We start from the raw sequence: 13,783 nt of genomic DNA on the forward strand, positions 1-13,783 counted from the left end.
GAATCAGTTGTATCCTGCAGATTGTAAACACTGGTCCACAGTTAAACTTCTTAGTGATGCCATGGGCTGTTATTGATCGTGCTCGAGCCACCTTTAGAGACTCATCTGCATGTCGCCTGTGCACCTTCGGCTCAGACACACCACACCCTTTCATGCACCTGTGTCTTACAGACATTGTTCCTTTCTGGGATGGGCTTTTCTACCTCCTGGTCCATCTAGTGAAACACTCATCCTTGTGGCCCTTGTGTCACAGGGTTTCTCTTCCCTAGTTCCTACCTGGCCAGGTGGTTAGCTATGCCCTTTTAGGTGCTCTCCAGCCAGTGAAAATTTTAAACTTTCATTTCTGTTAATGGAGTCCACACACAGTTCAGAGCTACTAGGCTGAGAACAAAACACATGCCCACTCCCCCCAACTCCAGCTCTCCAGAAGCCACCGCTTACAAATTCTTCCATCATTCCTTTTAGATTTCATGCATTATTGATAATGGATACACTGATGCTGCTATGTACTTCATTTTAGATGCTCTTGAAAGACTTCCTATTGTAGAGTGTGACTATTTATTTTTATTGCCCTCTTTTCTCCCCTAAGGTCCTCCCCCCATTATGGTCACATCAAAATTTTAGTTCAAATTCAGTATATACATGACTACGATTATAAACATTGGTTACCTTGGGTTATATTTTCTTGTTTGCATACCTTTAATTTTTTTCTGAAATTAATAAATACTTTCATTGTTTGTTTCCTTATAAGGTAAACTTCTAGGCAAATATCCGAAAGAGGAGGTAACCATGGAGATACTTGGGAGAAGACATTCCACACAGAAGCAATTTCTCGTTCAAAGGGCCTGGGCTGATATTGTGCTGGAAGTGTTTCAGATACAGTGAGAAGGTCAGTGTGGGTGGACTGGAGTGACAACTGGAAGAGAAGTGACTGGGGTGTAGACTGTATAGTAGAAGAGATGAACCAGGCAAAATCATGTAGGGCCTTGCAGGCCATGGTGGCAACTTTGGATTTTATTCTGAATATGATGGATCCTAAAATTTATATGGAACCATAAGAGACCCAGAATTGCCCAAGCAATTCTTTTCCCGAAGAAAAAGAACAAAGCAGGAGGCATAACCCTCCCAGACTTCAGACAATACTACAAAGCTATAGTAATCAAAAGAGCATGGTATTGGCACAAAAACAGACATATGGATCAATAGAACAGAATAGAGAGCCCAGAAATAAACCCATACACCTATGTCAATTAATCTTGAATATGATGGGAAGCCAATGGAAGGTTCTGGACAGAGGGATGATGTGGTCAAACTGTTGTCTTAAAAAGGTCACTCAGACAGCTGCAATGGGCAAAGACAGCACTGGAGCAAGGCTGTAAACAGCGAGGCCAAGTGAGAGGCTATTGCAATAGTCCAATGAAGATGCGATGGTGGCTTGGACCAGGGTGACAGCAGTAGAGATGATATAAAGCATTTGAATTCTAGACATATTCTGAAAGTAGAATGGATAGAACTTGCTAATAGATTGGATGAGAGTGTGAGAGAAAGAGCCCATTAATTCCTATTTGCCCCTTTCTTTGTAACAGAGAAAAGAAAGTGAGGGATTAAGAAGTTCAGTGACTAGTGCCAGGCTCCACAGCCAGTTAGAAGAAAGCACCTATCATGTTGCCTGGTACATTGTAGGCACTCATTAAAAATGAGTTTTACTCCCTTTGTGGCAGAGATATCTAGACTTCAAATCCAGTGCTATTTTCAGAATACTATCCCATTACTTCCATGAGTTACATCTCTATGTGATTATTTCTACCAACAATGATCAACTAACTAATCAGCCAACAAATTAACCAAGGGTATTTATGGGCTTTTGCTGTTTCCAGCGTTGTGGAAACAGACGAGGTAACACTGTTATAATGACATCATCAACCACAACAAACGTTTATTGAATGGCTGCCATCTGTTAGCTACTTTTCATACCTTATCTCATTGAATCCTTATAACAACCTGATGGGGACTATATTACTATTACCTCCATTTTACAGGTGAGGAAACAGATGCTCAGAGAAGAAAAAATCATTCCTAGAGCCACACGCAGTGAATAGTTCAGCCAGGATTTGGACTCAGCTCGTCTTAGAAAATATAATCCCTGTGTCAAAAGATCTTATGAAAGACATCAGTCTTCTTGGCAAGAAATGATCAATGAGCACTTACAAGAGGGTGAATAAATAAAGTGGTCTCTCTTTTGTGCTCTGGAAATCAGAAAAGGGAGAGACTGATCTCGAATGTAAGTTTGATTTTGAAATATGGGTCGTATTTAGACAGAGTGAGATGAAAGGAGAGGGAATCCTAGGTTGCGGCAGTGAAGTGATGTCTAATCAAAGGCCTGGCGGTTGAGATGATGCTACTGGGGGGTCAGGGAGACCCAGACCCGGCTGTATTAACAGGTTCAGGCTGAGAAGTGGTAGCATAATTGGGCTACACCTCTGATTCCCTGTCCACCTGATGATACCCAAAACTTTCCTGGAGGAATCTTGTGTTCTCTAGGGTAGAGGCCCACTTAAGGCCTTTCTAGGTCCTTCCTTTTAGGGACTTTTCACCCCACATCATAAAAAAATACTAAGATGCATTTAGTATTTAATCTCACATTAAATACATTTTATACATAAGTATATGTCACAGGATTTTACAATGTCCCCATTTCAATCTCAGATTTTCTGAGGCCTTATGTCAAGAGATGCTTCCTTCCAAAGTGAGGTGTGAGTTGGCTACACAGAACTAATAAAAGAAGGTTTCAATAGATCACAGTGTTTTGACTCTTGAACCTTTCACTTGCACTGAGGGTATAAAGGAGTCAGGAGATCGAAGATTAAGAGAGAATGTTTAGTGAGAACTGCTTCTGAGTCCCACCCACTCTGCCTTTAAGAGAGGATGGGGGGCATTTGCACTTCACATCAAGTCTGGAGAGAAGGGGGCTTTAAGGAGACCACTCAGAGAGCTTAAACGCTTCCTGCACAATTTGAGTCACACAGTGGACTGGGATCTAACCTACACCCCAGAAATCTACAGGATGAGAATACCAGGCTAGTCCCCTGACAGTAGAACTAGGGTAATTTACTGCACGGGTGGCCAATGATCTCAGAGCCTGTCTGGAGAAAGGAGGCTCAGGTGTCTCCCGAGGAGCAGAGGTGACCTGCTGGCACGGCACACCTCGCTTAGGCTGTCTTAGACCTTGACCAAGTAAGTCATCCATGTGATGGGCAAGTGAATAGCTAGACCCTCAGGAGAAGGAGGAGAAAGCAACCTGCAGGGAAAGATCCCTGTGACTGGCAGAGGGTCTCCAAAGAGCTGATGTGAGCATCCCGATAAATGGTCAGCTTTTCAGTTCCTCTCTGATGCCAACTCCTGGTGACATGAGTCTGTCTGCCCCCTTTTCCGCCTTCCTCCCTTACCCCTTCAGCCATGGTCATCCAAATAGGAAAGAAGGTTAATTGTGAAAACTATAAAAGGAAGTAGTAGTAACCACATGCTCCTCCCAACACATAGAATACATTTAAAGGGAACCAGAATAAAACTGCCTATGAATGCATCTCAAGAGTCATGGTTGTTCCACCAAAAGGTCATGTATATGAGTTGAATTTAGTTGACACACAATTGCATGTTGTTGACACCTGAATACTTGCTAAATTTGATTTTGTAGAATTTTTTTCTCATATTTTGGAGACAACATCTTTTTAGTCTCATATCTTAAATATTTTCATAGGGTCCTAAAAGGCTCATGTGTCCTATAGTACATAATGGGTAAAATGACCATGGACTGCATAGCTGGAAGATCTCTGGGCTTGGATTTTGAAGATGTGAGTTCAAGCCTGGCTCTAACATTGAGGTTTGTGACTCTGGGCAAGTCAGTTCTCTGGGCCCTGGCTTTCTCATCAGTGAAGCGAGGAGGCTGGACCAGTTGGCCTCTCCTGTCCTGACTGATTCTCACACTCACGTCTCTTGGATTTCATTGGTAGCTCGTGGATCCTGACATACAGTCAGCTTAAATAAATGTTTATTTGCTTAATGAATAAACCAGTGACAGCTGGTCCCAGCCAAGCCCTCCCGACTTTGCCTTTGTGTCTCTTTGGAACAGGAGGGTAGCAGGTTGTCTTTGGGTCACAGGAGAGTCTGCTCCTCCCCCGAGGGATAGGCAAGCACGCAGACGTGGCTCCTACCTTGCTGAGGGTGCTGAGGGCTGCCTGGGCCGCCGTGAGCGCTGGCTCTGCCTTGGCCAGGTCTTCCTCGCAGTCCTCCTGCTTCTGCTTCACCTCTAGCGTGAGGAGGGCCACCTTCTGCGCCTCCTTGTCTGCGATGGCTTTCTCTCTGCTCGCCTTGTCTGTCTCTACGCCCACCACCTGAATCAGCTTGTCTGCATCTGCATTCTTCTGTTTCAGTTCCACTTCCTGGGCAGCCAGCTTGGCTTTCAGATCATCCACCTGCAGCAGAGAAGCAGCAGGTTTATTCGGACATGACTGTGGGGGTCTGACCCTGCAGAGCAGAGAAGAATGCCGACTCCTGATGCAAAGGTGAAAAGCTGAGATCTCAGCTGGGACCAAGCTCCCTGACCTGGGAAAGAAAAGGAACCCTGGACTCCCTCTTCCTCTCCCCTCTGCAGTAAATGTGGTGGAAGATTCTAAGCAACACATGCCCTGACCTTTCTTTCTCCTTGATGCCCAAATGACATAGGCTGCTTCTCACTGACATTGGTGCCTATATCTTACAAAACCTCACATGCCTAACATAACACTTTGCACATAGTAGGCCCTTAATAAAAACCAGGCATTCTTTAATTGAAATTGGCCAATGTGGAACACACCAAGCATTTAGCAAACTATAAAAATGAGTGTCCACTGTGCATCCTGAAAGATGGAATATATAAACAGACAGTGACCAGACCATAAAAGTAGAACCAGCCCAGGAAACCAGCCCATTATCTACAATAACCAGCTCAGGAAGCCAGCCTGCTATAGGTCATACTTGTAGGAAGTCAGATTACTGTCCAAGTAACAGTCCAGGAAGACAGACAACAACCTCTGTAACAATCAGCCCCAGATGGCCAGGACTTGATTAATAACTGACAACTTTCTTAATTTTGTCCCTGCTTCCAACGTAGGACCAATGAGAGAAATTCAAACACACACCCCTAACCAATCACACAGGGTGCCCTGCTCCCAGTCAGCCCTCCTCCAGCTTCCAAGGGCCAACAGCCTTCATCCAGGAACGTTCCCTTCTTCCCATTATCAAGCTTTCCCGCTCCTCTGCCTGCCTTTGTGTCTCTGCCAAAGTGCGAACAATGGTGGCTGACGCCCTTGCTAGAGCAGGCTCTGAACAAAGAGCCTCTAAGTGTTCTCATTTGGTTCGTCTTCATCTATTTCCACAATCCTTTCAAGAAATAGATGACCAGGTTGAAATGGGACAGCAAGGATTCTGATGGTCCTGACCACCTGGGTTCCCTGCCCAGCCTCCATATTCATGTGCATTTGGAGGCAGTAATGAAGTGATGGGGATGTTGGCTCTCAGGAAACCTTCTATTTCCCTGATCAGCTAGGGAGAGATGAATGGTTTTCTATGTGTTCAGTAGACTGTGATGGTTCTCAGAATGTGGTCCTTGGACCAGAAACATCAGCATCACCTGGGTACTTGTTAGAAATGTAAATTCTCAGGCCCACTCTGGACCTACTGGATCGGAAACTCTGGCAATGGGGCCCTGAGATCTGTGTTTTAACAGGCCCTCTGGGTGAATCTGATGCCCGCCTAGGTTTGAGAATCATTGGCCTAAGTCATGGCTTTTTCATGTGCAAGGAGAAGACTCATCTATTTCTGGAAAGTAAAAAAGCCAATTGTACTTGCAATATGGCCCATAAACTTCACATTGCAGCATGACCCCTCGTCCCTCATTTTCCTGAAGTCTATTTCACGCAACAACCAAATATTACTTCAGAGCTCGTGGAACGCGTCAAACAGATCCCAGTGCTTTATGATACAAAAATAAAACGGAGGCTTAGAAGCTTCTGATAATCCCTTTTCATGGCAGATCGAAAGAAAAGCAAATGAAGGCAGAAGAAAAAAAGAACGCTCTTTAATTTTGTGTATCCATAGAAACTGGAGACTTTGCATTAACCTCAAATGAAGGCCTGCTCCCTAGAACTCGTCTTATGTTCCCGCATTGGAAGGTTAATCCACTTCCACCTCCCGTTGTTCAGCTGCACAGAGTTATTTCTACAAGGACAAAGACGCAATTGTAAATCAAAATGATTGAACCACATAATCACTCCAGTCAGCAAACACACCAGTAACTTTTTGTTCCTTTTTAAATCTTGGGAGATTTGAGAAAATTGAAGTGGGTTTTTTGTTGTTGTTGTTGTTATTGTTGTTTGTTTTATGGATTGCAGATTTGGCTATGACCTCAGGCTCACATTACCGGCACTGTGGATGGGAGCTTTATAGCTCTTAAGCTGTGACGTGGAGTGACATGAGGGTCCCACCAGTCAGAAGTAGGCTGCTCCCCACAAAGCTACAGAGAAAGCACAACTCAGGGTCATTTTATGGCTCTTATGTAGTAGAACAGGACATTGAAATAGGTTACTTAAATTTTTTGTCTTCCTTTTTTCCCTTATTCAAAGCATTCGAGCCATATTCTGGGTCTCTTCTTATTTAGACGCTCCCACGCCTGGATAGGAGGATTAAGAGGGAAAGTGCCACCAATGCTGATGAGACCCTTTCTCTCAGTCTTGCCGACCCCATGACTATTGACCATATGTGCCAGGTGGGGGGATGCTGACTGAGTCCAGTGAGGATGGGATAGTGGTGAGAGACCCTCCCTTCTTTGAGGTCCAGGTACATGATGGTACGGAGAGAGGCCAAGCTTCTCAGGACCTCCCCCCAGAGCTCCAGAAGAAGGAGGAGGAATCCAGGATAATCAGTCGCCAAAAACACTCCACTGAGGAGTGGAAGGAGGCCTAGAGGTATCTTCCTTCCTGACTCAGAATCCACACAGTCACCCAACGCTTTCTGATATGAATTTGGACTTCAAGCAGGCTTTCCTCTTAGATAGAGATGTTTTCCATCTATAGTAGATATCTGTTAGGTTTGCCTGCCTAATAATAATAATTTAAAAAAACCCTATGTTTTGGTAACATAGCTTGATTTTCCTTTGAAGACCTTTCCTTCGCAAGTCTTTGTATTTTGGGTGAAGCTGACTTTGGTGGTTGTCATGGATCCTGGCTTGGCCAATGAGAGTATCCAAGTTACAGAGGTTGGTTCAACTATGGGCAAACCAATGACCCAAAGAGGTCAATCAGTGTCAACCCAGGAACTTGGCTGAAAATACTGGTAAAGAAGCAAAGCAGACAGAATACTAATCTGGGGGTTGCCCGCTTGAACAGGGACATCTAGTGAATATGCAGCACCAGTCTTGTCCAAAGTAAACTCTATCCCTCACTTTTCAGTTATATGAATCAATCCACTTTTTTTTGTTTTTTATTTTTAAATTTTATTTATTTTTTAAAAGATTTTTTCGATGTGGACCATCTTTAAAGTCTTTATTGAATTTATTACAATATTGCTTCTGTTTCATGGTTTTTTGGCCGTGAGGCATGTGGGATCTTAGCTCCCTGACCAGGGATCAAACCTGCACCCCCTGCACTGGAAGGTGGAGTCCTAACCACTGGACTGCCAGGGAAGTCCCAATCTACTTTTAAAAATTTTGTTTTGTTGTCTTGTCTAAACCAACATTAGTTGGATTTTGGTTAGTTGCCATCGAAAGGGCCCTGATAAATATCTAATGCAATCTCAAAATTTTCTCTCCTTTTCTCCTTCCCTCCCCTGCTGTATTTTCCATCTTTTCATCTTTTTTCTTTTTCTTGTAGGGTGAATTTAAGTTCGTTTTTTTTTCACTTGCAACCAAAGGGTCTTGAGAAATACATCATCATAAATTAACTGTCAACTTCAGGTGGCCTGAGATTATTTTAAATCCCAAGATAAACTGAACTTAAAAGTTTCCAGATAGACAGATTTGTGGATTAAATCCTATCTGCAGGGAACTGGTAGTGGCCTACGGGCCACCATCTATGAATGCTTCTTCCGGCCAACAGGCCTTCTTCCTCATGAACACACTGGAGTTAGACACAGAAGCGAGGTCGCCAGTGAGAGAGGAAGGGAGGCCCCAGTCACAGTGGGGGGCTATGACTGTGTCACGAGAGAGAACTTACTGCCCTCCAAAGACTGACTTTTTAACTTGAAGTGACCAAGTCAACCTGAAATGCAAAATTAAGAGATTTCTACTCTTAAAGGAAAAAAGATGGACCCAGAGCTAAGTTAAACTCAGTTACGGAAAAATAAAGTTATATTCTGACCAGCTGAATCAAGCATGAAATTATAAGTCTAAAGTTTATTAAATTTTAGATTACCATACGATTGTTAATTATTGTCATTATTACTACTTCCAATACTACTATTATTGCTAAATAAATTCAGGGTCTGTCTGAGCCTGAGCTGTGAGATCCATTTAGCCTACTCCTACCAGATTATGTACACCAAAAGCTGTCATAATTGGGTAGAAGGATACCGTAGAATATAATTCAAGTCATTACCCTTATACCAAGATTTATGGCGCTGTACTTCTGTCCTTTTCTACCAAAGGAATAATTCCAGATGAAGGGTTTATATCAGAGTTAGGCACCCCAGATACCATTTTTACAAGAAGAATCAACATTATATAACCATCAATAAGTTTGGAATATACATCAGGTGACAGAATTGCAAAAGACCCATTCTCTACCCACTCTCTGAATTTGTAGGTGATTTTAGAACCTGTTCATTTGTTTATTTGCCTATCCATCTATCATCTACCCATTTATAGAACACATTCTATGTGCAACTGAACCCTGATTTCTGCCCTTGAAGAACTGATAACAGTATGGCATGATATATGCAAGAGAAGAAACATAATTCAAGGATTAATTCATGACATTGTTAATCAACCATACTTCAATTTTTAAGAAAAGGATGAATAATTCAAGGAACATAGAGAAAATAGAGAAGGAAATGTATACTGCTCAGAGCTTAGAGAGGGCTTCTGGGCAGGGAGCTATCAAATATTTTTAGATCCTGACAGTGACAAGTTGACAAGGTGGGGCATATATAAAGACACAGAGATGTGAGCAAGCTGTGGAGTTTGGGAGGAACTTCAAATAGTAGTGCTGGACTTCAGGGTAGTAGAAAAGAGGAAGAGGAGAGTGAAGCTATATGCAATTTAAAAAGTTCCAGAAAAGTTCAGAGAATCTGAACTGCAATGTCTAGATCATTAAGGCCTACTGAAGAGAATACTCAGACTTGTGGTTTGAACAAAGATCACGCTAAGAGCAGGAGAGAGGTTGGCCTGAAGATGTGCTGTCTAGCTTGGCAGCCACCAGCCACGTGTGGTTAATGAGCACTTAAAACGTGGCTTAAAATGGAGCATTCTACTTAGTCTCTCTTACTGTATTCTGGCAGCATTCCAGACTGCAAGCACTTAAAACGTGGCTTGTTCCAATTCAGATGCGCTGTAAGTGTAATCATACAAATGAGTTTTTGAAGCCTTGTAGAAAAAAAGGGAAAATATTTTATATTAACAACTTTTTTTACATTGATTACATGTTAAAATGATAATATTTTGGATATACTGGGTTAAATAAAACGTTACTAAAATATGTGATAAAATTATATACTACTAAAATATATAATTAAAATAAAATTCACTTCATTTTTACTTTTTTCGATGCAGCTACTAGAAAATTTAAATTTGCATCTATGTCTTGCAGGGTGTTTCTATTGGATAGTGCTGGTCTAAAGTGCTGTCAGAATATAGTCAGGGAGACTAAGTAGAATGTTATTAATTAGTTAATTCATTCATTCATTCAACAAATATTTATTGAGTGCCTGCTCTGTCCATGCACTGTTTTAGGCACTTGGGATACATCAGCAAACAAAACAGAGGGCTTCTGGGCAGGGAGCTATCACATATTTTTAGATCCTGACAGTGACAAGTTGACAAGGTGGGGCATATATAAAGACACAGAGATGTGAGAAAGCTGTGGAGTTTGGGGGGAACTTCAAATAGTAGTGCTGTTCTTATAGAGCTTGTATCCAACAGATGGAGATAGACAGCAAAACATAAATATAATGAATAAGTAAATTACATAATTTGTTAGAGGGGGCAAATCCTACGGGGAAAAGATAAAGTAGAGTAGAATAAGGGGATCAGGAGTGGTGTGGGGTTGCAATTTAAAATGGGGTCATCGGGTAGGATTCTTTGAGAAGGTGACATTTGAAGGAGATGAGGGAGGAAGCCTTCAGTGGATATTAGAGGGAAGAGCATCCCAGGGAGAGGAACAGCCAGTACAAAGGCCTGAAGTGTCTGAGGAAAGAGCAAAGAAGGGGTGAGGTTCGAGAGGAATGCCGTGGGGTTGGGACAGTAGGAGATGAGGTCTGAGACCTAACAGGGCAGGGCTGGGGAGGAGCCTCATTGTAATGAGGGAAATAGGGGCCATCTCAGGGTTTTACGCAAAAAAGTGACATACCTGTGCTTTAAATTGATCCCTTCACTCTGGCCGCTCAGCTGATGACAGACTATTCAGGGGGCAAAAGTGGACGCAGACAAATTAGTTAAATGGTATCGTAGCTACCCAAGTAAAAGACGTCAGTGGCTCAGATCAGGATAGTAGCAGTGTAGGAGGTGCAGTGGGATTCTGGGCATGTTGGCAGTCAGAGCCAACAGTGATTTTCTGATGGACCGGCTGTAGGTGGTGAGAGAAACAGAGGCATGAGCAGAGTCAAGGGTGACCTCAACGATTTTGGCTGATAGGTGATGCAAGAGGATGTGGGTGAAGCAGGCTTGGGATGGGGGAGACACTTGAGAGTTCAGTTTATCGAAATAATCTGGGTAAGAAGTGTCTAAAATGGGGGACACAGCAAGAAGAGTACCTCTGAGAGATACTTGGAAAACTTATAGAATGTATTAACGCTGAAATGTGGGAAGTGAGGGAAGGGGTGGAGTCTAAGATAACACTGCAGTTGCCGGGGTAGGTAGCTGGGTAGATAGACATATTATTCATTCAAGTAGAGAAGATAGAAGGAGAAGAAACAGACTGATGCCAGGACTCGGGAGGGTTCTCCACCGACTGTGGCAGATAGAGCTGGATTCACCTCACGGTATAACTGGGCTTCTCCTTGTTAAACAGAGATTGCCTAAAACAGGAAAACAGGCTCCCTTCATTGTCTGCTCAAAGCCCCAGGGTCTGTACAAGACGGAATACTGGACACTGCTCTGTGAGTGTCAGAGCACCCTTCCCATTGTTTGCTCCCCAGCAATTGTCCTTTGCACAGACTGACCAGCAATTCTCAGAGGATAAATGGGTAGGAGGTAGAACAGGGGCTGGTGGGGATACAGAATGTTCTGAGGGCACTGTAGGTTGGGGTAGACAGGAAGAGGAAGAGCTGAGAGATGGTAAAAAATAAATCTGGTAGTACTGCATTCTGGGATTCTATCTTTTGCTGTTTTCTAGACGTTCAGAGATTGAGAGAACAAGAAAGGGATTGGGGCAAGAAGATGCTACCTTTCTCCGACAAAGGTGGGCACCAGGTAAGCTGCTAGGGCCTGGACTGGGATCTATGTACCTCAACCTGCTCTGAACTGTAGCTCTAAGAAGGGGGTTTGGTCATGACACTAATGGAAAGAGAGTAGCATCACAGATAATTGTCACATACGATTTGTTGACAAACATCGAGTTTGAACAGATCTCACCATGCCAGGAGGTAAACAAAGGAAAAAAAATGTCTTTATATGAATATAGGACAAAGAAAGGAATAGCATCTAGAAGACTATGATGAGAAAGCAGCTCTGAAAATGACCCATTACTGGATCTAGAAAAGATATCAGAAAAGCTATTCGGCATCATCGGTAGAATGGTTTCTGTGATATAGCTGCAGAAAAATAGGCTGAAATAAAAAAGCAACGTTGGAAAGGGAAAAGGATGAGATGAGGAAGGTCTGTGGGGATATCGAAAATGTAATAGTGTAGTTAAAGTCTTCACTGGAAGCCTAAGACGCAGAAGCAATATTGCCCACGATTAGATTAGTATTGTTGAGGATAAACTTGAAAAGCTCTCCTAGAATGTAGAGGAAAAGGTCAAAGGGATGGAAAGCAATGAGGGAGCAGATAATAGATATGGAGCACAAGGAACCCATCTAGTTCATCATTGCTCCTGGAGGAGAGGCCTGACCAGATGAGCAAAAGCTGATAATAGAAGAAAAATTTCCCGAGCAGAAGAAATTCCATGTGTATAGATTGCAAGGGCTCATTGCATCCCACTAAGTGAACTGAAATCCTTTAGATACATTACGTCTATGAATCAAGAAACTGAAGTAGGGAGAAAGGGCAAGTCAGAAGGAGGAAGTTCAATAGAGCTATTCCAAAGGCAGAGCTCTGAGAAAGTGACAGTAAATGAAAGGCTTAGAAATCTAGAGGAACATGCGATGCCCAAGAATTAAATTGATTACAATTTTAGTTTAATTGTGCAAATGCATGAAATTTCATTGCCTTAATGAGAGGCCAGCTCTGCGGCTGGTAAGCAGAGCACAAAAAGGGCCATTGAGGAACCAGCAATATTTGATGGGCATGAGCGGGAAGAGAAGGCGCTAGAGCTGTCCCCAGCTCTCAAGGGAAGGACAGTAAATTAACTGAAATAGATTCGTTCCATTTGGAAGAGTAAGCAGAAAAACAAAACAAGGACAAGACAACAGGGGCCTTCTTCTGATGGCCAACCACTTAGGAACATTTGAGGGAACGCATGATATGAGACAGGATTTGTTTAAGAAATTAGATTCCAATGGCTCTTTGACAGATTACACTGTAAGACACAAGAAACATAAGAAAATTGGTATAACCCTGCAACCATTTCTCCCAGCCATTCATCTCTTCGGGTTTTGATGATGAAAGGACTATGTGTTGGAGAGGAAAAGAAAGTAGAGGAAAAGGAAGAGGTGATAAACAGAAAGAGAGAAGAGGAGATTCAGGGGATTCCTGTACCAGTGAGAGGAAGCGCCAAACTGCAGCTGGGGATGTGCACTTCCACTGGAGAACTCGGCTGGGCTTCTGGTGAGGCAGGAAAGACAGGGCCGGGCCTTAGGCAGAGGGCAATATCACCTCCTTGTTTTGCTTTTTAATGAGGCCATGATGCATGGAGGAATGGCATCTAAAACAGAAACTGTGTAGCATCCGAACAAGAAACTCTGACCATGAAAACTGCAGACCATGCGCAATAAAAATGCACAGGTTGCTGATGACTCTGTACGACCTTTCACGTGTGGCGCTTGACTAGTAAGGTAGAATTTAAGGGAAAACAGCTCTTAGAGTGCATGTATTGTGGCTTCAGGAGACGAATGGGCAGGACCGGGAGTTGATGCAACCTGGTGCCATCCAGGCCACACTTCAACCCTCCCCCAATGAATACTCCATCCCTAATCAAAAAGACCCCACCCATTCAAAGGGCTAAAAATAGGATAAAAGGAGGATCAAAAAACCCTGTGGCGGGCTTCCCTGGTGGCGTAGTGGTTGAGAGTCCGCCTGCCGATGCAGGGAACGAGGGTTCGTGCCCCAGTCCGGGAAGATCCCACATGCCGCGGAGCGGCTGGGCCCGTGAGCCATGGCCGCTAAGCCTGCGTGTCTGGAACCCGTGCTCCGCAACGGGAGAGGCCACAACAGTGAGAG

General features: G+C 43.4%; 1 protein-coding gene across 1 annotated transcript in view; it reads right to left on the reverse strand.

Annotated features, from left to right (window-relative positions):
* Nucleotides 1–13,783, reverse strand: part of DNAH9 (dynein axonemal heavy chain 9) — a 301,023-nt gene that overhangs the window by 90,311 nt on the left and 196,929 nt on the right. Inside the window, exon 49 of the mRNA XM_022595902.3 lies at nucleotides 4,212–4,472. Within this exon, the coding sequence (XP_022451610.3) occupies nucleotides 4,212–4,472 (261 nt within the window). The remainder of the gene's footprint in view (nucleotides 1–4,211; nucleotides 4,473–13,783) is intronic.

This window comes from Delphinapterus leucas, chromosome 19 (assembly GCF_059928025.1).
Source record: "Delphinapterus leucas isolate spDelLeu-1000000601 "Yukka" chromosome 19, BTC_Dleu_Yukka2, whole genome shotgun sequence".
NCBI classification, from domain to species: domain Eukaryota; kingdom Metazoa; phylum Chordata; class Mammalia; order Artiodactyla; family Monodontidae; genus Delphinapterus; species Delphinapterus leucas.